Genomic DNA, 24,811 nt, shown 5'->3' with positions numbered 1-24,811 from the left:
CTGAGTTGTTTTAAGGAAAATTTTTAAATATAGCTATCTTTGCATGACTGTGAAAGAACTATGAGTACATGTTTCATATTCACCCCACATACAGCTATGATACTATATATGAAGCTGAAGAAATTCCTTCTTTAAAAATTGAAACCTAGGGGTTCCTGGATGGCTCAGTTGTTAAGCCTTTGCCTTTGGTTCACATCATGATCTCAGGTCCTGGGATTGAGTCCCACTTCTGAGCTCCCTGCTCAGGAGCTCTCTGCTCCTCCCTCTCCCTCTCCCTCTGCCTGCTGCTCACCCTGCTTGTGCTCACTCTCCCTCTGTCAACTGAATAAATAAAATCTTTTTTTAAATAAATAAATAAATAAATTTTGGAAACTACATAGGGAACAAAGGCTCTCAGAGTGAGAAATGTGCCCTACACAGGTCCTCCTCATCTTCCAGTTCAGGGTGGGGTAGCAGTAGTACCCAGGCTGACTGTTTCTTTTCTCCCCAGGGAGACATGATCTGCCCAAATGCACACCATTGTGCTAATGCTACTAGAGGTACAGAAGCTAGTAATGGCAGAGGAAACTCATGCTCACCAAATTTAATAATCAACCTCCTCCTTCCAATAATAAATGTGAACAACTGAGAATTTCCAGTTACATTTAAAACGAACAACAAAAAAGAAAAAGGCCAAAATGAGTAGAGGACAACTGATTCTGGAGGGAACAAATAATTTCAGTAAGAGAAGAGGACTTCAAAACCATTCTCATTAATATTGTAAGAAAGACTTAAGAAGATATCCATTTACAAAGCAGAATAGGCTAATATGCAAAAAGGGAATAACAAAATAAGAATCCAGAAAAAATAAGGATACAATTATCAAAATGAAGGGAAAAATTAAAGGGAAAATTAAGGGAAAAAATTAGTTGAGTTGGAAGAAAAAAAAAGAAGTCTCCCAAAATGTAAAGCAATAAAACCTAGAGATGAAAATATTTTTTTTAAGTCAAGAATAAGATATAAATCCAGAAGGTCCAGCATCCATCTAAGGAGGATCTTTAACAACAGAACAAAGAAAACCTGGGTGGCTCAGTGGATTAAAGCGTCTGCCTTTATGATCTCAGGGTCCTCGAATCAAGCCCCACATCAGGCTCTCTGCTCAGCGGGGAGCCTGCTTCTCCCCACACTCTCCTCTCTGCCCACCTCTCTGCCTGCCTCTCTGCCTACTTGTGATCGCTGCCAAATAAATAAATAAATGAAAAAATCTATCTTTTAAAAAAAGAACAAAGAAGCAGAAATAATCAAATAGTAGAAGAAAATTCTTAGAGCCTAAAACAGGACCCTTCAAAATGTGGTTCACCAAAAATGAAAAATAACTCAGAAACACGACCTCACTAAAGGTCAGGACATCTCAATGGGTGCTCCTTTTCAATTCTTTTCTCTGGATCCTCTTCTCTTTGTATGGACATGAGGCCTTATTATTTTCACTTCTTTCCTTTGTCTCTGCTATATTTCACTCATTCACTAAATGATCTCATCTAAACTCATCATTTTGGAGAGTGCTTGGTTGGCTCAGTCGGAAGGCATCTGACTCAATTACTGCTCAGGATCATATCGAGCCCGCTGTCAGGTTCCACACTCAGCAGAGAGTCTATTGGAGGATTCTTTCTCTTTCCCTCTTCCCCTCCCTCCACTTGGGCACTCTCTCTTAAAAAACAAAACAAAACAAAACAAAACCACACACACCTTAAAAATAAATAAATAATGGACTCATTACTTTGAATGTCGTCCATATATTGATAGCTCCAATTTTATCTGTCCATTCACAATCTCTCCACAAAACTCCAGACATCAAATTGATTTCCTTTCTGCAATCTAACCTACATTTCAAATATATTACATCTACAATAGAATATCATCTCAATCCATACTCCAAACTGCTCATCTCCTTGTCTTCCTGTCTCAAAAAAGAGAACACCATTAATCCAGTTGCTCAGGCTACAAAATCACGGCTCATGCTGAACTCCTCTTCCTCATATTCTACCACGAATCCATCAGCAAGGTCAACATCTAGCACGGATTTACAAGAACGGTATGTCCAAGAAGAACATGAATTCCCTAACACTACAAAGGAGTTGCATCCTCTCTCCTACCATTCACTGCCCTGTTTGTACTAATAACATCTCTCATTCAAAGCAATGCAGTTTTTAAGAACATGAGAATGCCTCTCTTTGTCCATGGCATAAACACTGCACATTCTACAGTAAATGATACTCACATGCTATTTCAAATGTTGAGAGTATTGGTTTCCATTCTCAAATTATCAAACTATAAAAAACTTAATTTACTAAATTAATTGTAAATTCTATAAACCTTGAAAATGTGAAAGTAATGCAAAACAGGCAGTAACAGGTGGAAGTAGATGTGGAGGAAAATATGAGGACAATAAATATCTGACTTACTCAGTAGGAAATCAAGAAACACTGTCAAAAATGAATAGGTCAAGAAATAGAATTTTTATGAAGTTAAATAAAAAAAGAATTTTTTTAATGAACTGGCAGGAAGTGGGAGTAGGGAAAGAAGACAAGTCTAAGTGAAATTAATATCTCATGCCACAGATGGGAAACAATAGCGATTTTTAAATTGATACATTAACAAATAAAGTGTATGGATATTATTTAAGACTTGAAATTAAACTCCAGAAAAACTAACCATAAAATCACTGGAAATAATTACTTCTGATGAGTGGTAATGAAGGTGAGTGTATTGAACTTTGCTTTTCAGTTAGCATCCTCGTCAGTGTTTGAATTTTTATTATGGCACATATTGCTGGCATAGCAATTATATAAACAAATAAAAATAAATATATTACTAAATAACAGAGCAAATGATCACATCTAAGCTAGTTTTATGTCTACATTTTCACACATTTACCTCCATAAAAATTTATAAAGAGACACCAGTTTTTGCTTCAGTGTTGTTCAGTAGCATAAGAGATAAATGTTGACCTAGGAGCCACTATGAAAGTACAAAGACTGGCTAAATACAATCTGGTCAAAATATCTAGATGCCAGAGAGTATAATCAGTAAAAGAATTTTATACAAAGGATCCTTCACATTTAGAACCAGAAAAGCTCACACAGTGATTCACTATAATTCATCTCCTTAAAGTACTGCAGGCCTATATGCCCCTCCAAAGGGAGATACTGCTGTTTTCAACACAGTTAACACTTCCATTGTCCTAATACTACCTCGTGTCCTATTTCTATGCTTATAAACATGGCACTATTTTTACCTTGAATAATGCATGGCTTGGTGGCCTGCAATATTAAAATAGAAGTCTGTGGTGTGCTTCATCTCATTGGTGTGCCCAGTGGCCTCAATCCAGTGTCCTATTGGGAGACAATAAACACCATCCACCAAGTTGTTTTCATTATAGGTACAGCAACGGTCATGGTGAGGTCCATTGCCTGGAACAAGAAGAAATGACAAACAGAGCAATTAAATCAATGTTTTGCTTAAACACCCGCAGAGTAGCTGATGCAAAATTAATAATAAGAAGAAAATAAATACAAAGCTTCTCAATCCACACATTTCATTATAAACAAAAATAGACTAGAGGGGAAAAACAGAAGAAATTTGTAATTACATATGAATTTCATAGAGTTCTGTGCTCCCTTTGAATACATGCGTATTACCAAGAGCATACTAACTCTCAGAATTTAATGGTACCTCTCAGTGCCCTAACTACCCGTTGTGAGTCATTTTGCAGCCTTTTTTTTCTTTTTGGTATGCAAATTCATAACTAAAATCAGTAATAAAAAAGAATCATTAATAAAGTGTTTTAGTATCAGCTCAAATAACAAATGAATTTTTAAAATAAATACATTAATAAATAATAAAACAAATGATCACATCCAAACTGGTCTGCATGTAAATCAGTGGTTAGTACTATTTTCAGATGGGAAATTGTCACAAAGATTAGTTATGTTGCCCAAGGTCACAAAACTAGTAAGTACCAAGCTAGTAGCAAACTGATACCCCTAGATCCCCATCTTTCGGGCACCTGATACCTTCATGTTGTTTTCTGCCTGCTTCACAACCACCAGCACACACCATCCTCCCTCCATGGAGTGAATCAAAAGAGACAGAGATGGAAGAACATGTCTCTGAAAACACTATTTGCCTACATCACATTCTGCCCAGTATCAACTACACTAGTAAACAGATCCTTTACTTCTATGAAATTATAATTCATACATTATTTCTATTTGCCCGTCTTATGTGACCACCTCATTTCAAATCATTCCTTTCCTTAAACTACCTAATTTTCATATACTGTCTTCAAAACAAAAAAAGTATAAGCAAAATAAAAATAGGAATTAGTCACATTTGTTACAAACATAAAAATCAGACACATTTGTTCCTTGATCTATCTTATAGAATATTTTACCTAAAGTTATTTGGCATAAAATCTCAAAAACAAAAAAATATTTAAGTCATTGGACCATTCTTTAGGATATAACTCCCTTGCACCAAGTAGGAGGTACAAGATGGTTCCCTTAACAAATCATCACTGATCCTCCTAGATCAGACTTCTCTTTTTCTCTTGATGGCTACAAGGCACTACACCAAGTGGTCCTTTACCCTTGATATATTAAATATCAATGATGATGAAAACCAAACTGTACTAGTAACCCCACTTCTAGAAACATATCAAATAGAAATATAACAAGAATAAAAGAGATACATAGAGATGCATGTGTGAATAATACTCTTTTAATAGCACACACTCTAAACTATATAAGTTCATCTATTCATTTTTCCACAAATACTTATTAAATGTCAAAAACATGATCTACACTACACTGTGCTGTCATGTTAAGGATTTTGGTATTTTCCATAGGAACAACAAAAAAATGAAATATTTTAAGTAGGCAGGTAACATCACCAAGTTTTATTTTAAAAGTATCTCTCTGGTTACAGAGTAAAAATGTAATTCAAATGCAATGAGATTAAAGCAAAAAGTCCATTTAAGAAACTACTGCTCTAGCCCAGACAGGAGATGACTGATGAAAGCCTGGAGGTAGAAGTGGAAAAGAGTGGGCAGATTCAGGAAGGAAAACCCACAGGACATGGTGATTAACTGGATATGGAAGGTGAAGGATAAAGGGAAGAAACAATGACTCTAGGCTTCTGGCAAATATAACTCAATATATGGTGGTATCATTCACTAAGATGTAAAATCTGACGGGAAGATCATCAGTCTAGTTTTTGGACTTGAAGTGCCATTTAGATACAAAAAAAAAAAGAGAGAGATATTAAGTACAGAGCCGGCATTATCAGTTTGACATCAGACCAGAGATCTGAAGTAGAAAAACGAATTTATGAGTCATCTAAGTATAAACGGCAATTGAGGCAAGGCTATATAGATGAGTCACAATGAAAAACAATAGTGATATAGAAAAAAAAGGTTTCTAGAACCAAGTCTGAAAGCATCCCAACATTTGATACCTGGATAAAAAAGGATGAGCTTACAACGAACACACAGCACACAAGAGATAGGGAGGGCAAGCAAGAAGAGGAGTAGAGAATGAGGGGGAGAGAGAGAGAAACCTAAGCAGACTCCATGCTGAGCACTGAGCCTGATGGGGTGGGGTGGGGGAAGGGGCTGATCTCACAACCCTGAGATCATAACCTGAGACAAAACCAAAAATTGGACACTTAACAGACTGAGCCACCCAGGTGCCCCAAGACTTACAACAATTTAAATGTTACAACTTAAATAAATACATTACTGAGGAGTTCAAATAGACATCAATGACAACATTCAAGAAAAATTATTTACACAACATCAACTTCCTAAGAATTCGTCATTCCTAGAATTAGTTTTTTGAATTACTCATTTTTACACATACATGTTTTAGGAGAAGTAACAAAACACTTCCATTTCTTTCAGCAAGGGAAGTGTCAGTGGAGGCCAAATGGAGAACTGGAACTCTCACCCCACTCAGTAGTAATAAAGTCAATCCCTTCAGTTGTCAGTGGGTGGGGAACCTGGGTAATGAGGTATCCCCACCCTCCTACTGGAGCAGTGCTAGGGGAATCCAGTTAAATCAGAAAATTTGAATAAGATCCAGGGACACATTATATAATACTCAACAGGTTCAGGTTTCAAATCCTTATATCAAAAATCACAAAGATCTCAAACTGAATAAAAATTAAAAATGCTTACAAGATGCCAACATCAAGATGACAGAGATGTTATAATTATCTGAAAAAGATATTGAAAAAAATGAACCAAGTGTATGATGTCTGGAAGAAACTTACTTCAAATTATAGGCAGGTACAAAGTAAAAGTGTAGAAAAAGATACACCATGCAAAATTAATCAAAAGAAAGAACAGGTGGTTATGTTAATATCATATAAAGTAGAACCTTCAGAGCAAAGATTACTATAAAGAGAAAGGGAAATTATATGATATTTAAAGTATTAATCTATCAAGAAGCTGTAAGAATTCTAAATGTGTACATAACAAAAAACTGAGCTGCAAATATATGAAACTAAAAACTAAGATAGCTAAATGGAGAAAAGACAAGTCTAGAATCATAGTTGGGAATTTAAACACCTCTTTCTCAAAAACTGATAGAACAACTAGACAAAAAATCAGCAAAGAATAAAATAATTCAACATCAACATCAACCAATGGAATCTAGTTGACAATTACAGAACACATTACCCAACAATAGCTGAATGCACACTTTCAAGTGTGCACAGAACATATACCAAGCTAAATCATATCCTGGACCATAAGACAATATCAAAACATTAAAATTAAATCACAGAAAGTGCTTTCTCTAACCTCAAAGGAACCAAATTAGAAATCAATAACAGATAATGGGGAAATTTTCAAACACTTGGAAACAAATATACATATTACTAAATAATCTATGGGTCAAAAACGAAGTCTCAAAGTTATTAAAAATACATTGCAATGAATGAAAATCAAAATAATATGTATCAAAATATGTGGGACACAGCTAAAGCAGTGCTGTGAGGGAAATTTATAGCATTTAATACATACAATAAAAATAGGAAAGTTTCAAATCAATCTAATCTCCTCTTCAAGAAATTAGAAAAAGGAAAGCAAAATAAATCCAAAGCAAAAAGAAGAAATAAAGAATGAAAATAAATGAAATTAAAAACAGAAAAACATTAGAGAAAATCAAGAAACAAAGAGCTGGGTTTTTTAAAAGATCTTTAAAACTGGCAAACCTCTAACAAGACTGGCAAAGAAAAGTGAGAAAAGGCAATTGTTAGAAGTAATATGGAAAGATCCTGTGTAGCTTTCTATATTACTTCTAACAACTCCATGTGAATATACGATTACCTCAAAATAATAAGTTTAATAAACAAAATTTGGGTGCTTGTTATGTTTTGCTTTTTCCAAATAGACTGGAAATTTTTTAAGCTTCTAATTCACTTTCTATTCCATAAGACTGGCCTAAGAGTACAATATATATAAAACACATTATTTAATACCACAGTGATCTTTTATGCCTAGGAGCTCAGTTAACATTTCAGGTCTCATCTACTTTATAAAAGGGCCAGCTGGCTAGGCTGTGAGAAGCCCAGATATGGACCTTCAACTCTATGGTCAAATAATCTTCAAAAAAGCAGGAAAAAATATACAGTGAAAAAAAAGACAGCCTCTTTAATAAATGGTGCTGGAAAAATTGGACAGTTTTGTGTACAAGAATGAAACCCAACCATTCTCTTACACCATACAAAAAGATAAGCTCGAAATGGATAAAAGACCTCAAAGTGAGACAGGAATCCATCAGAATCATGGAGGAGAACATAGGCAGTAACCTCTTTGATACCAGCCACAGCAACTTCTTTCAAGATATGTCTCCAAAGGCAAAGGAAACAAAAGTGAAAATGAACTTTTGGGACTTCAAGAAGATCAAAAGTTTCTGCACAACAAAGGAAACAGTCAACAGAACAAAGAGGCAACACATGGAATAGGAGAAGATATTTGCAAATGACACTAGAGACAAAGGGCTGATGTCCAAGATCTATAAAGAACTCCACAAACTTAGGGCACATGGGTGGCTGAATGGGTTAAGCCTCTGCCTTCAGCTCAGGTCATGATCCCAGAGTCCTGTAATCGAGACCCGCATCAGGCTCTCTGCTCAGCAGGCAGCCTGCTTCCCCTCCTCCCCACCCACTCTGACTGACTCTCTGCCTACTTGTGATCTCTGTCAAAGAAATAAATAAAATCTTAAAAAAAAAAAAAAAAAAACTCCTCAAACTCAACACACGCAAAATAGATAATCATGTCAAAAAATGGGCAGAAGACATGAACAGACACCTCTCCAATGAAGACATACAAATGGCTAACAGACACATGAAAAAATGTTCATCATCATTAGCCATCAGGGAGACTCAAATCAAAACCACATTGAGATACTACCTTACACCAGTTAGAATGGCCAAAATTAACAAGACAGGAAACAACAAGTGCTGGAGAAGATGTGGAGAATGAGAAACCCTCTTACACTGTTGGTAGGAATGTAAGTTGGTGCAGCTACTTTGGAAAACAGTGTAGAGATTCTTTAAGAAATTAAAAATAGAGAAAATAGAGCTACCCTATGACCCTGCAATTGCACTACTGGATATTTACCCCAAAGATACAGGTGTAGTGAAAAGAAGAGCCATCTATACCCCAATGTTCATAGCAGCAATGGCCATAGTTGCCAAACAGTGGAAAGAACCAAGATGCCCTTCAACGACAAATGGATAGAGAAGATATGGTCCATATATACAATGGAGTATTATGCCTCCATCAGAAAGGATAAATACCCAACTTTTGTATCAACATGGATGGGATTGGAGGAGATTACACTGAGTGAAATAAGTCAGCAGAGAGAGTCAATTATCTTATGGTTTCACTTACTTGTGAAGCATAAGGAATAACCTGGAGGACATTAGAAGAAGAAAAGGAAAAGTGAATTGTGGCAAATTGGAGGGGAGAAGAACCATGAGAGAATTTGGACTCTGAGAAACAAACTGAGGTTTTGAAGGGGAGAGGGTGGAGGGTTGGGTGAGCCTAGTGGTGGGTATTATGGAGGGCACACATTGCATGGAGCACTGGGTGTGGTGCATAAACAATGAATTTTGGAACACTGAAAAAAAAATAAAGTTAAATTAAATAATTTTAAAAAGAAGGTTAAAGGAGTAACTTTGTGGCAGGGGAATAGGTGGGGGAGGAGGTGGAAGTGAATTATTTGTCCAGATTGGAGCTGGCCATTGTCAATTATTCATTAGCATTAATTTAAAATAAATAAACAGCTCACTAAGGTAGAACAAACTAATCTGTTATTGGCAGAAAAGTGGAAATGGATTGATTTAACTAACAATAAACACCTCTTTCCATAGAGCAAATTTGGCCATCATGTTATTTGTTCATCAAGGCAATATAGGTAAGTTAAAATAAAGTGTATAAATGTCAAGGAATAAGAGGCCTGCTTCCTGACACTCAAAAAAAAAAAAAAAAACACAAAACAACAACAACAACAACAACAAAAACAGAGAAGTAAGAAGCCTCAGAATTTAAAATCTTAACCAACACATTATTTCAAATAGTTCTACAAGTTTGAAAGTTCAGGTTAAAACAAGTATATTTTTTACAAAATCAGGAAGTATTTTTTAATTTTTATTTCATTTCAATGTTCCAAAATTCATTGTTTATGCACCACACCCAGTGCTCTATGCAATTTACGCCCTCCTTAATACCCACCACCAGGTTTACCCTACCCCCCCAACCCCTCTCCCCTCCAAAACCCTGTTTGTTTCTCAGAAGTTTTTAAGTTATATTGCATAAACACAATCAATTGGATAGTGCAGTCCACTTAAAATTAAAATTCTTATTATTATTCATGATATTTTATTTGAATCAATCCTCTTTGGAGTTTAATTAGTTTAAAGTTTTTTTCTAGCACATGAACATTAAATCTGAACCTAACACATTAATCTCTAATTTTAGCTAGTAATTCACCCAAATCAAATTTCTCATGCCCCATCTATTACTGCCTCAGAAGCTACTGGTGCATTAAGTTGTACAAACATGGTATAATCATTACCAACTCTTTGGCATTTTGATATTCTGTTCCAGTGGCAAAAAGCAAAATCAGGGGTACCTGGGTGGCTCAGTGGGTTAAAGCCTCTGCCTTCGGCTTGGGTCATGATCCCAGGGTCCTGGGATGGAGCCCCACATCAGGCTCTCTGCTCAGCAGGGAGCCTGCTTCCCTTCCTCTCTCTCTGCCTGCCTCTCTGCCTACTTATGATCTATGTGTGTCAAATAAATAAATAAAATCTTCTAAAAAATTTTTAAAAAAATAAAATAAAACATAGAAAAATTCTTTTTGCTGAACCAACTGCCTTTCTAAAAGAGTGGATCCTGTTTGAGTTGAGCACTTTGATAAACTGCAATCTGCAATGGTAGAAAAAAAGCTGGGTTTGGGGCTGGAGATGGGAGATAGCTGAACTGCTTTGTAGACTAGGGGACTCAGATGCAATCAAGGAAGGAGAGGATGGGGGAAAAGGATGTTGAGATTCAGAAGAAGGAAAGGTAAGAAGGAGAAAGAGGAAAGAGAAGAGAGGATTCAGGTAGTAATAAACTACAAAAGGTGAAGCAGATAATCAAAACAAGCTGGTCAGGAGAACAACAAAGAGCAGGTAAAGGCAAGCATTTCAATATTTAATTTGCGTTTTCTGTCCTTCTGTTATTTCCTCTTTCCTCTTCACCAACTGCCAATATAACCCACTACACTCACACAAATTTCTTGTATAGAGAGAGAGAACAGTCCACTAATAAAAATTTATTTAAAAACCAGATTCCTTGCCTATGTTGACTTGATATAGAACAAGCAGAGCAGAAGCAAGAAAGCAAAGTCAAGAACGGCCATGAGGGGGCGCCTGGGTGCCTCAGTGGGTTAAAGCCTCTGCCTTCGGCTCAGGTCATGATCCCAGGGTCCTGGGATCGAGCCCCGCGTCGGACTCTGCTCAGCCGAGAGTCTGCTTCTCCCTCTCTTTCTCTCTGCCTGCCTCTCTGCCTGCTTGTGATCTCTGTCTGTCAAATAAATAAAATAAAAAATCTTTAAAAAAAAAAAAAAAAGAACGGCCATGAGGATGTAAACCTTTGTTGCTTACACAGGCATCTTAGAGAGGTTCCAATCTCCCAAATCTACAGCAATAGAGACTAATTACATATATATAGTAGAATAAAGAGAATATATATATATGAATACATACATATGTGTGTATTCTACACACACACAACAGAATGAAGTGTTAAGAAATAAAGCAATGAACTCTAATAGGAAAATAACCAATGCAAGACTTACGTAGAACATTTTCATTTAAAAAGATTTTTATCTTATTTCATTAAAAAAATGCACAAATCTTAATTAAAAAATATAAGTAGACAACACTTTCTGCTAATGGTAAAAAACAATGTTATTTGGCTAATGAAAACTAGGAAATCATTGACCACACGAGGATATGAAGGAAATTCTATACTAACTCAGACAGGTGGACAAAGCCCCATTCCTGTGTAACAGTACTGCACTAAGATAGGTTTATATAGTTAAGAGTGTCATGGCTAAAGTTAGAGCTGAAATAACTCCTAAGAAAAATCCAGTACAAAGTAACCCAACAAATTTGAAAAGAGCTTTGAGGGATTTGGTTAAAAATAATAGTAACTACAAACACAAATGGTGGCCCACTTAGCAATGACAAAAACAGGAAATTAGACTTCGAGATAACAAGGATTTTCTATGGTAGATATGAAAATATTACTTGAGAAGGAGGATAGAGTTTGGAGCAACCAGAGAGAAAACATCAAATGTGACAAGGTGATTAAGGTAATGAACCAAACACCTGGCTCAGGTGTGTGTATGTGTATGTATGTGCAAGTGCATGTGTATGCACTTGTATATATATGCGTGTGCATTGTGTGACTGTCTTTCCAAGTAGAATTATTGATAAATGGTGATTGTTATTTTTATGGCAAATAAGTTGAAATGTGGGATACGTAAACATCATCTCTTCAGAACATCTGGACATAGAAACTTATCTAACTCTTTTAGTCAAAAATGAGCCACTCAGCCTAAGACAATTACTTGATGGAATTCCAAGTCAGCAGGCTCATACCTTTGTACATAATAGGTCTGGCCTTTTTTGTTCTCATTAATAACCAGACTTAAGACCATTCAAATTCTATGAGAATGCTTCAAATTCTATGAAATGATCAACAAAAGTCCTTGAGTTGTTTGGTAGGTAGGTATGATGTGTTGGTCTTCTCAAAGGTGAGCTTGTTGTGTGCAGCAGGAATGATTAATAAAGCTTAACCCTGGACCCACTCTTGGCCAAGCCTCCAGAGGAGATCTTTTAAGTAAAACTCCTAGAATAATCTTGATCGGTTCCAGCTAAGAATTTTAAGAGGAAAAAAAAAAATCAATGGCTGCCAACCATACAGAAAACATTAGAAGTGGAAATTAGGGGAAATTCCCAAGATTACAGAAAAGTATGGGGAAAATGGAAGTTTATATTAAGTTAGGCTGAAAACATATAAGAGAAGGAAAAAAAGAACTTACAGAAGAAAAAAAATTCAATAGTTCTTTTTTCTTAAAAGATTTACTAATATGTAATATCTTCATTGTTATGAACTAACTTATGTTTCCCCCAAATTTATACATCGAAGCTCTGAATCCCAATGTGGATTATACCTAGAAATAAGGCCTTTAGGGAGGTAAAATCAGAAGGGTGAGGCCCTAATCCAATAGGATTGGTGTCTACAAAAAGGGGAAGGGACACCAGAGCTGTGTCTCCAAGCAGGCCAGGATGAAAAACTGCATGAGGACATAGTGAGAAGGTAGCCATCGGCAAGCCTGAAAGACTTCTCACCAGAAAACAAAGCTGATGGCTCTCTGATCTGGGACACCCTGCTTCTAGAACTGTGCGAAAATAAATGTTTGTCATAGGTCACCAGTCTATAATATTTTGCTGTAGCAGCCCAAGCAGACTAATGTAATCATATATACATGAAATATTCTAGAGTTTAATTCAGCTCACATTCAAGTATTACTGAGAACTCATGTACCCGTGCCGTGGTAGAGGGAGGTTGACAAATGAAATTTAAAACACAATTCCCACCATGAATGAACCCGTTTTCATTAGACAAAGGTTACATAAAGCAATCAGTGAATGAAATACAGCTGCTTTAAATGATGAAAATAACTGTAAAACCATACCATAAAATACTAACACATAAAGAGAATATTCAAGAATGGCAAATAGGCTTCCTTTCTGGTGCCATTTTCAACATATGGTGACTGATATTGTGTTGAAATGTACTGTAAGGAGCAACTGGCTCACTGGCTCACAAGGAAAGAAAACGATGATAGATTTATAATGTGTCCATGGATGTAGAAGACTGAAAACCAAGGATGACAGGATCAGTGTGAGCCACAGTTTCCAAGACAGGATCTGTGACGGAGGTGACAGCTCTCAAGGTGTGACTGACAACAGGGTATGCTAATACATAACAGAGGGCACAGCAACGTATGAATAAGTAGGATTTAAAGCAGGAAATAGGTAACAGCAACAAATCTGTCTGTTCCAGTAGGTAGAGTGACAACCTAATAGTCATTGTGGGTTCATATTACTTACCAAATTCTAAAGCAAGCACTGTACAACAACTGACTTGCAAAACCAGAGAACCGAGTTACTAATTCTTTTTTTTTTTTTTAAAGATTTTATTTATTTGACGGAGAGAGAGAAATCACAAGTAGGCAGAGAGGCAGACAGAGAGAGAGAGGGGAGGAAGCAGGCTCCCTGCTGTGCAGAGAGCCAGGGGCTCGATCCCAGAACCCTGGGATCATGACCTGAGCCGAAGGCAGAGGCTTTAACCCACTGAGCCACCCAGGCACCCCTCAAGTTACTAATTCTTTAGCCATTATTTAAGAAGTCAGATTTTTTTTTTTTGATGTGGAAGATTCATATTAACTAGTGATTCATGATGATACCCACATCTCAAAATGGTAGGCATCTCAGAGATTGAAGCTTTACTTGAAAAGGATCCCAAACAATGGCATAACCAGAAAATTATACTTCCATTTAAAATTAAATAGAGGGAACCAGGGTGGCTCAGTTGGTTAAGGGACTGCTTTCGGCTCAGGTCATGATCCTGGAGTCCTGTAATCAAGTCCCACATCAGGCTTTGCAGGCTCTGCAAGGAGCCTGTTTCTCCCTCTCCGTCTGCCTGCCACTCCCCCCCCCCCCCCCGCCCCCCCCCAGCCCTGTGCGTGTTCGCTCACTCTCTCTGTCAAAAAAATAAACAAAATCTTCAAAAATAAGTAAATACAATTAAATACAATAACAGAGCTCTCCTTATACAATTTTTAGAGAAAATCTGAAACTCAAGATTGTTCTTACTGGGCTTGACTCAAAGCACCAGACTGAATTATTAATAATTCATTCAATATGATGATAGTCAACAGCAAAGCCAAAAGGTCTGACCACCTGATTTGAAGGGATCAAATCTTTTTTTGTAGCTAACTATGCCATTACTCAAGGGATTGATTAAACAAGAAGATCGGCATATTAAGATGCTTCATCTCTGCATAATTGATGTATTTGCTGGATACTGCATTTCCTTTCTATGTCACATGCAGAGATGTTTATTCATGTGCTTAATAAATTTTTGTTTAATTGCTCTAATAATTTTTAATGTGATTTTCCCACTGTCATTTAAACAATTTTTATGGTAGTGTCTAGACTTTTGCTGTCTTATATGGGCAGGTCAATTTTTCTCTCCATAGCACTCTCCAAATTGACTAGAAATTACACTGTGTTTCATCATCTGAACACAAATCCAAGTCACACTCTAAAAATAGATAAAGCATCTATATTAATAGTAGACTCACTATATGAAGAAAATGCTTCCAGTCAGATTTCACTACTTCATTTTTCATACCTTCACACCCACTACAAAAACTCCCATGTCACCCATCTTTGTGTACTTTAAGCCCAACAATGCAGAGGCAGAAGGTGATTAACTTTCCCTAGCTGCCATATCACAAGAGTGTGGACATTTAGATGCAGAGAACACAAAATAATCCTATTCATCCCAGGAACTCTGAAGAAGGTTGAGGATCATTTGCCTTTTAATCCCTTCCTAACCAGAAAGACACACATTTTGGCAGTTTCATAGTAAGCAAATGCTTTGGCATAAAATCTCTCTTCGATTAAGATTTTCTAGAATGTGAAACAAATGGTTTAATAAAACATTCCCTTGAACTGACCTAGTTCTGAAGTGAAAACCATCTCTAATGGCTTTTTGACTTGGTTTCTTCCACAGCACAAATATTTTATATGATAGAGTTGATGCAAACATCATGCAGGCGCTACTCTAGTTACTGGGGGGAAAAAACTAGAAATGCATAGCTAATTGAAATAGAGAACAGAGTGGTCAGATATCATTTTCAAAAACTAAATTGTTTCTGAAACTGAAAAGCCATATTGTTTTCAACCCTTTTAATGAGACACTATAGGCTGAAAAAAATAAAAGAGGCTCAACAGAAAGATTATCTTATAGGTTACCAAAGCCATAAACTACATCTGTACAAGAAAAAGCTGAAGCAGGATTTTGCTCGTCTCAGGACTTTTTCTGATGCAAGCAACACAAAACCTGACCAACAGTGAGTTCAACGAATACAGATCTATCTGTCACATAAGCAGAAGTATGAAGCCAGGCAGCCCAGAACTGATGTAATACCAAGTGCTTTCCCAATGTCCCCTTTGCCATCCTTCACACATTGACCTTGTTGTCACACTTGTCATCTCCTGTTCAAAGGGTGACTCTAAGCATCATATTTGGACACTCCACTTCCTAGACACAAAAAAGGACAACGAATCTCTGTTCCTCTTCATGAGAAAAGTGACAACTTTCCTGGGAACCTCACCTAGAGGACTTCTAACAGCTCATTAGCCAGAACTAGGTGACACAGCTATCCTTAGACCAAGCGCTAGCCTGGGGGAATAGAGCATCACACGGATTAAAGCAATAATGACCCATCTCCAGTGCTACCACAACAAATCAGAATTCTGTCAGACAAGGAAAGTGAGGGGGAAATAAATGCTAATTAGGCCATTAAAGGTGATTATGATGGGTCTGAGCATGTCATCTTTCTCCAGCAAACCATTTGGGAGGAAAAATCATATGCTTTAGGTTTCAAGGCTCTACTTGATTTCATTCAAAAGTTCTCAATGCACTAAATGTGAATTGTAAAGTACTTTTAAATAAATCAACAATAAAACAAAAAGCATTTTTTAACATTTTTATTTATTTATTTAGAGAGAGAGAGAGGAAAAAAAAACACAAGGGGTGGGGGGTGGCAGCAGATGGAGAAGCAGGCTCCCTGCTGAGAAAAGAGTCAGATGCAGGACTTGATCACAGGACCCTGGGATCATGACCTGAGATGAAGGCAGACGCTTAAGCAACTGAGCCACCCAGGTGCCCCTAAAAGCATTTTTTAAGACACATATTTATTTATTTTAGAGAGAGAGCGCATGCGTGCAGGTGCAGGGAGGGGCAGTGGGAAAGGTTGAGAAACCCAAGGGACTCCCCTCTGAGCACAGAGCCCAACTCAGGCTTGATCTCTTGACCCTGAGATCATGAGCACAGCCAAAACCGAAGAGTCAGATGCTTAATCAACTGAGCCACCCAGGTGCCCCAAAACCAAAAGCATTTTAATGTACTTTACACTCTTGAAAATTGCTGAAAAGGCAAAGAGAGACGGATTATTCATCTAGTTTCTGGTATGTTTGGTTTGTAGAACCTCTTTACTGTACAGAAAATCTCCTCCTTCCATTTCTGGCCATAAACCTCCCCCATGCCTCTACTTCCAGTTTTCCTGTGGACTGCCCTGCCATCATCTCTTATAACCTTATCTTTCCCCTGACCAGACCTGTCCTCACCAAATATACCCTCCTTCAATATTTATTCTTCAGGGCACTACAATTTGACATCTGCCCTCAACATTCCCACAAAAAAACTTGAAATGAAGTCATCTCCTGTCAGATTCATTTTTCATCTTTCTTTACCTGCCTATGGCATTTAAAGATTGTGGCCACTCTCTGTTAAATCTTTCCCCTGTTGGCTTCATAATACTCCCCACCCACTTCCAGAAGGCAGTCTAGTAGAGCCATTAAAGCAGGGGCTCATGATCTAGACTGGGAGTCCATTCCAAGCTCTACTACTTACTATAAAAAGTAATGATTAATTCATTTAAGCAATGTGTGCCTCCATTTCTGAAAAAGGAATCCTGGTACTATCTACTTCACAGGGTTGTAGTAAGGGAAGTCTATTAGATAATCCATTTAAAGGATTTAACGGAGGACCTACCACAGCTGGTGTTCAATAAGAGCTCTTAACTACTGTTATTCCTCTCTTATCTCTCTCCCTGTCCTTCCTGTCTGTCTAAAAACTGTACACTGACTTACAGGACAGGTATATCCCAAAATGAGCTCAAATTGTTTCAATAACAGCTTTGTTCAGACCTGTATGTTTCAAGACAAGACTGCAATAACAGTAACTCCACATGGGCTCATGTTCCAAAGACAAGATCCCTGATTTTTCTGGCAACTTCCCTACTTAAAAAATTCTGACCAATTTCTGCTCAAACCATGCTAGCTTCTCCTTAAAACCAAAACTAATTGAAGCTCCCAAATCTTTTCACTTTGAATTGTTCTCAAGGCAAATTTTTCTAGTTCTCCATTTTTATATAATGCCTTATCAATACAAATGTAAGAGCTGATTTTTATTTTATTTTTGGTTTATTCCTATTTTGGGGCCCTCATATTTCGAATACTGCTTCTCTCAGACACAACCGCCACTATCTCTCCCAGTTATCTTTTTTTTTTTTTTAAGATTTTATTCATTTAATTGATAGAGAGAGATTACAAGTAGGCAGAAAGGCAGGCGGAGAGAGAGGAGGAAGCAGGCTTCCCACTGAGCAGAGAGCCTGATGTGGGGCTCGATCCCAGGACCCTGAGATCATGACCTGGGCTGAAGGCAGAGGTTTAACCCACTGAGCCACCCAGGCGCCCTCTCCCAGTTATCTCTTATCAGGAAATTTGATAAGCATGCTTCATAAATTACTGATAAAAAGACTTAGCAGGAAAGGATCTAGAATAAAGTGACTTGTAAAAAGCCACTGGCCCTCACCCTCATGTTCTACGGGTTCATCAATCTGGGCACATTAGGCTCAGTTATTCAACATGCATGCATCCACCTAACTAATCTATCAGCAAGACATCACTTTCTAATTAGTAGACAAAAACATTGGGAGATTTTTCTAAAATTCTTCACTGAAACCAAGATGCACTATTCCTCCATTTTTCCTCTTACCCAAATCAGTATTGTTATTCGATAAGGTTGAGAATTCTAAAGCAAATTTACAGCTACTTAAAAATATGTAATGATGGTGAAATATTAGGGTTCTTTTTTACTTTTTTTGGATCATAAGTGCCGTTGAGAATCAGTGCAAGGCTATAGATACTCTTACTCAAAAAAATAGTTTAAATGCTCATGCACCTGGGTGGCTCACTGGATTGGGTGTCTGCCTTCAGCTTGGGTCATGGTCCCAGAGTCCGGGGATTGAGCCCAACATCAGGCTCTCTACTCAGTGGGAAGTCTGCTTCTCCCTCTGCCCCTCATTCCACTCGTGCTCTCTCTCTCAAATAAATAAAATCTTAAAAAAAAAAAAAATGCTCACGCACACAGTGCATATAGCTTATCATTATTATGTATACCAGGAAAAAATGAATTGTGCTTTATAATTATGGCTGCCAGAGAAAGAGATGAAATTTTCATTAACATATAAATTCAAGTTTAGACAACCATCTTTTTTTTTTAACTTATTCTTTTTTCCTCCCTGAAAACAGCAAAGACTTACTTGGCACAAAATTAGAATTTGCTATCAAATGTCACCATTTAAAAATGAAGACTTCTCTATCTACATCAAGTCTTACAAACAGTGTAATGTTTTCAAAGCAGCTACTTTCCCTTGTATAGAATGTAGTAATTTCGGTCACCTAAAAATCACATCAATGGTCTCCTTACAACTGAAAACTAAGATTCCATTATGTTGCTAAAAAAAAATTTTGATTTTTAAGGCTACAGGACAAGACAACTCTGATAGACCTAGCTACCACTTACATTGAAGCCTCAATATCAACAGAAATCAGCAAGAAATCACATACCAAGCTTTATAAGGGTAACTTCTCTTATTTAACTCATCTTGTAGAATTAATTCTCTAAAAAACTCTGGCACAGTTTACTGATACGGAACCATGACAAAGTGGTCCTCAAATATATCACAGACATCAAAGAATCAGCACAGACCACGGGGGGCGGCGGGGGGGTGGGGGCAGCTCTCAGCAAGCCGTGGAACAATGGAGCACAAAATCAGGACTCTTAAAAGTCTGCTCCACTGAGGGACATCGCTCCAGAGGCTAAACTGGGGTGAAGCCCCCGCGGGGTCAGCGTGGCCCCAGGTCCCATGGGGTCACAGAAGGATCACGGGTGTCTGAGTGTCACTGAGCTCACAGGTATTAGAGCAGGGAAGCCGGCTACAGAAACAGAGCAGAAGAGTGAGCTCTCAACTCGGGGTTACCTTGATCCATAATCGGTGGCACATTCCACTGCTCTGTGAGTGGGGTCCCCACAAGATCTAGGGAGACACCCCCTCGGGGAGCTCAGGGATCTGTGGGGTTCGGAGACTCCAGGTGGAGCTGTGTGCCAGAGACAGAGATGCTTGGTCACAGGCTGGGTGAGCTCGGAGCATGGCTGGAGGCCAGGGAGACAGGAGTGATTGAGCGCTTTTCTCTGAGGGCACACTGAGGAGTCGGGGCCCCGAGCTCTCGGCTCCTCTGGGCCAGAGACTGGGAGGCCGCCATTTTCATTCCAGTCCTCTGGAACTCTACAGAAAGCACTCAGGGAACAAAAGCTCCGGAACGCAAACCCGAGCAGATTACTTAGCATGGCCCCTTACCCCGAGCATATTACTTAGCATGGCCCCTGGTAAGGGCCGTGCAATTCTGCCTCAGGCAAAGACACTTGAGAATCACTACAACAGGCCCCTCCCCCAGAAGATCAACAAGAAACCCAGCCAAGACCAAGTTCACTTACCAAGGAGAACACTGGAATTCCAGAGGAGAAAGCAAAGCATGGAATTCATGGCTTTCTCCCCATGATTCTTTAGTCTTGCAGTTAATTTATTTTTTTTATTTTTTTTATTTTTTTCTTCTGCTAAATTTTTCTTTAACTTTTACCCTTTCCTCTTTTAATGTTTTTAACTAGTTTGTCTTAACAATACCTTTCTTTTTTGAACCTTCATTAATATATTTAATCCTTCATTGTATCTAACTTTATTTTTTGTATACACATAGGGTTTTTTCTTCTAAAAAATTTGGGGTACAACTTCTAATAGATCAAAATGTACCCTAAATCTAGCTCCGGGCTTGTTCTAGTCTCCAGCCTAGGCAAATTCTCTCCACTTTATTTTCCTTTATTCTCCCAACCAACTTACTTTATCAACACCTTTGTTAGGAATTTTTAAAAAAGGTTTTATTTCATCTTGATAGGCATATTCCATCCCTTCATTGTGTTTACCCTTATATATGTTTTTCATTCTTTAAATTTATGGGAGGTAGTTTCTTCTAAGAAACCAAAATAATCCCAAAATTAAGTGGGTGACCCTATTCAGGTCACCAGTCTAATATATATATATTTTTTCTTTTTTGTATTTTTTTCTTTATTTGTTTTCTTTTTTAAATTTTTTTTTCCTGAACTTTTTACTCCCTTTCCCCCACACCCCCGACGATTTGGGGTCTCTTCTGATTTGGCTAAAGCACATTTTCCTGGGGTCTTTGCCAGGCTTTTAGTATTTTATTTGCTACTTCATATATTCTTATCTGGACAAAATGACAAGGCAGGAAAACTCACCATATCAAAAAGAACAAGAGGCAGTACTGAAGACTAGGGACCTAATCAATATAGACATTGGTAATATGTCAGATCTAGAGCTCAGAATGAGAATTCTCAAGGTTCTAGCCAGACTCGAAAAAGGCATGGAAGATATTAGAGAAACTCTCTCCAGAGAGATAAAGGCCCTTTCTGGAGATATAAAAGAACTAAAATCTAAACAAGTTGAAATCCAAAAAGCTATTAATGAGATGCAATAAAAAAATGAAGGCTCTTACTGCTAGGATAAATGAGGCAGAAGAAAGAATCAGTGATATATACAACCAAATGACAGAGAATAAAGAAGCTGAGCAAAAGAGAGACAAACAAATACTGGACCATGAGGGGAGAATAGGAGAGATAAGTGACACCATAAGACGAGACAACATTATAATAATTGGGATTCCAGAAGAAGAAGAAAGAGAGAGGGGAGCAGAAGGTATATTAGAGAGAATTATTATAGAGAATTTCCCTAATATGGCAAAGGGAACAAGCACCAAAATCCAGGAGTTGCAGAGAACTCCCCTCAAAATCAATAAGAATAGGTTCACACCCCATCACCTAATAGTAAAATTTACAAGTCTTAGCGACAAAGAGAAAACCCTGAAAGCAGCCCGGGAAAAGAAGTTTGTAACATACAATGATAAAAATATTAGATTGGCAGCAGACTTATCCACAGAGACCTTGCAGGCCAGAAAGAACTGGCATGATATATTCAGAGCACTAAAAGAGAAAAACATGCAGCCAAGAATACTATATCCAGCTAGGCTATCATTGAAAATAGAAGGAGAGATCAAAGCTTCCAGGACAAACAAAAACTGAAAGAATTTGCAAACACCAAACCAGTCCTACAGGAAATATTGAAAGGAGTCCTCTAAGCAAAGAGAGAGCCTAAAAGTAGTAGATCAGAAAGAAACAGAGACAATATACAGTAACAGTCACCTTACAGGCGCTAGAATGGCACTAAATTTATATCTCTCAATAGTTACCCTGAATGTTAATGGGCTAAATGCCCCAATCCAAAGACACAGGGTATCAGAATGAATAAAAAACAAAACCCACCAATATGCTGCCTATAAGAAACTCATTTGGGACCCAAAGACACCTCCAGATTTAAAGTGAGGGGGTGGAAAACAATATACCATGCTAATGGACATCAGAAGAAAGCTGGGGTAGCAATCCTTATATCAGATCAATTAGATTTTAAGCCAAAGACTATAATAAGAGATGAGGAAGAACACTATATCATACTCAAAGAGTCTATCCAACAAGAAGCTCTAACAATTTTAAATACCTACGCCCCTAACGTGGGAGCAGCCAACTATATAAACCAATTAATAACAAAATCAAAGAAACACATCAACAATAATACAATAATAGTAGGGGACTTTAACACTCCCCTCACTGAAATGGACAGATCATCCAAGCAAAAGATCAACAAGGAAATAAAGGCTTTAAATGACACACTGGACCAGATGCACATCACAGATATATTCAGAACATTCCATCCCAAAGCAACAGAATACACATTCTTCTCTAGTGCACATGGAACATTCTCCAGAATAGATCACATCCTCGGTCCTAAATCAGGACTCAACCGGTATCAAAAGATTGGGATCATTCCCTGCATATTTTCAGACCACAATGCTCTGAAGCTAGAACTCAACCACAAGAGGAAGTTTGGAAAGAACCCAAATACATGGAGACTAAACAGCATTCTTCTAAAGAATGAATGGGTCAACCAGGAAATTAAAGAAGAATTGAAAAAATCATGGAAACAAATGATAATGAAAACACAATGGTTCAAAATCTGTGGGACACTGCAAAGGCAGTCCTGAGAGGAAAATATATAGTGGTACAAGCCTTCCTCAAGAAACAAGAAAGGTCTCTGGTACACAACCTAACTCTACACCTAAAGGAGCTGGAGAAAGAACAAGAAAGAAACCCTAAACCCAGCAGGATCAGAGCAGAAATCAATGAAATAGAAACCAAAAAAACAATAGAACAAATCAACGAAACTAGGAGCTGGTTCTTTGAAAGAATTAATAAAATTGATAAACCCCTGGCCAGACTTATCAAAAGGAAAAGAGAAAGGACCCAAATAAATGAAATCATGAATGAAAGAGGAGAGATCACAACTAACACCAAAGAAATACAAACAATTATAAGAACATACTATGAGCAACTCTACGCCAACAAATTTGACAATCTGGAAGAAATGGATGCATTCCTAGAGACATATAAACTACCACAACTGAACCAGGAAGAAATAGAAAGCCTGAACAGACCCATAACCAGTAAGGAGATTGAAACAGTCATCAAAAATCTCCAAACAAACAAAAGCCCAGGGCCAGACGGCTTCCCGGGGGAATTCTACCAATCATTTAAAGAAGAACTAATTCCTATTCTCCTGAAACTGTTCCAAAAAATAGAAATGGAAGGAAAACTTCCAAACTCATTTTATGAGGCCAGCATCACCTTGATCCCAAAACCAGACAAGGATCCCATCAAAAAAGAGAACTACAGACCAATATCCTTGATGAACACAGATGCGAAAATTCTCACCAAAATACTAGCCAATAGGATTCAACAGTACATTAAAAGGATTATTCACCACGACCAAGTGGGATTTATTCCAGGGCTGCAAGGTTGGTTCAACATCCGCAAATCAATGTGATACAATACATTAATAAAAGAAAGAACAAGAACCATATGATACTCGCAATAGATGCTTAAAAAGCACTTAACAAAGTAGAGCATCCCCTCCTGATCAAAACTCTTCAAAGTGTAGGGATAGAGGGCACATACCTCAATATTATCAAAGTCATCTATGAAAAAACCCACCAAAAATATCATTCTCAATGGAGAAAAACTGAAAGCTTCTCCACTAAGGTCAGAAACATGGCAGGATGTCCATTATCACCACTGCTATTCAACATAGTACTAGAAGTCCTAGCCTCAGCACTCAGACCACCAAAAGAAGTTAAAGGCATCTAAATCGGCAAAGAAGAAGTCAAACTATCACTCTTTGCAGATGATATGATACTGTATAGGGGAAAAACCAAAAGACTCCACTCCAAAACTACTAGAACTTGCAAAGGAATTCAGGAAAGTGTCAGGATATAAAATCAATGCACAGAAATCAGTTGCATTTCTTTACACCAACAACAAGACAAAAGAAACAGAAATTAAGGAGTCAATCCCATTTACAATTGCACCACAAACCATAAGATACCTAGGAATAAACCTAACCAAAAAGGCAAAGAATCTACACTCAGAAAACTATAAAGTACTCATGAAAGAAATTAAGGAAGACACAAAGAAATGGAAAAATGTTCCCTGCTCCTGGATTGGAAGAACAAATATTGTGAAAATGTCTATGCTATCTAAAGCAATCTACACATTTAATGCAACCCCTATCAAAATCCCATCCATTTTTTTCAAAGAAATGGAACAAATAATCCTAAAATTTATATGGAACTAGAAAAGACCTCAAATAGCCAAAGGAATTTTGAAAAAGAAAGCCGAAGTTGGTGGCATCACAATTCTGGACTTCAATCTCTATTACAAAGCTGTCATCATCAAGACAGTATGGTACTGGCACAAAAACAGACACATAGATCAATGGAACAGAATAGAGAGCCCATAAATAGACCCTCTACTCCATGGTCAACTAATCTTCGGCAAAGCAAGAAAGAATGTCCAATGGGAAAAAGACAGCCTCTTCAATAAATGGTGCTG

At 37.6% G+C, this 24,811-nt stretch overlaps 1 protein-coding gene across 3 annotated transcripts in view; it reads right to left on the bottom strand.

Moving 5' to 3' along the window:
* Nucleotides 1-24,811, bottom strand: part of EPM2A (EPM2A glucan phosphatase, laforin) — a 158,786-nt gene that overhangs the window by 58,775 nt on the left and 75,200 nt on the right. For all 3 annotated transcript variants that reach the window (XM_045066276.1, XM_045066275.1, XM_045066277.1), the window contains exon 2: nucleotides 3,275-3,449. In XM_045066276.1, coding sequence (XP_044922211.1) covers nucleotides 3,275-3,336 — 62 coding nt within the window. In that variant the 5' untranslated portion in view covers nucleotides 3,337-3,449. The remainder of the gene's footprint in view (nucleotides 1-3,274; nucleotides 3,450-24,811) is intronic.

Source organism: Mustela putorius, unplaced genomic scaffold, assembly GCF_011764305.1.
Source record: "Mustela putorius furo isolate JIRA1106 unplaced genomic scaffold, ASM1176430v1.1 tig00003863_pilon_pilon_pilon, whole genome shotgun sequence".
NCBI lineage: Eukaryota > Metazoa > Chordata > Mammalia > Carnivora > Mustelidae > Mustela > Mustela putorius.
The sequence above is the reverse complement of the archived record's forward strand: the minus strand, read 5'-3'. Positions and strand labels throughout refer to the sequence as shown.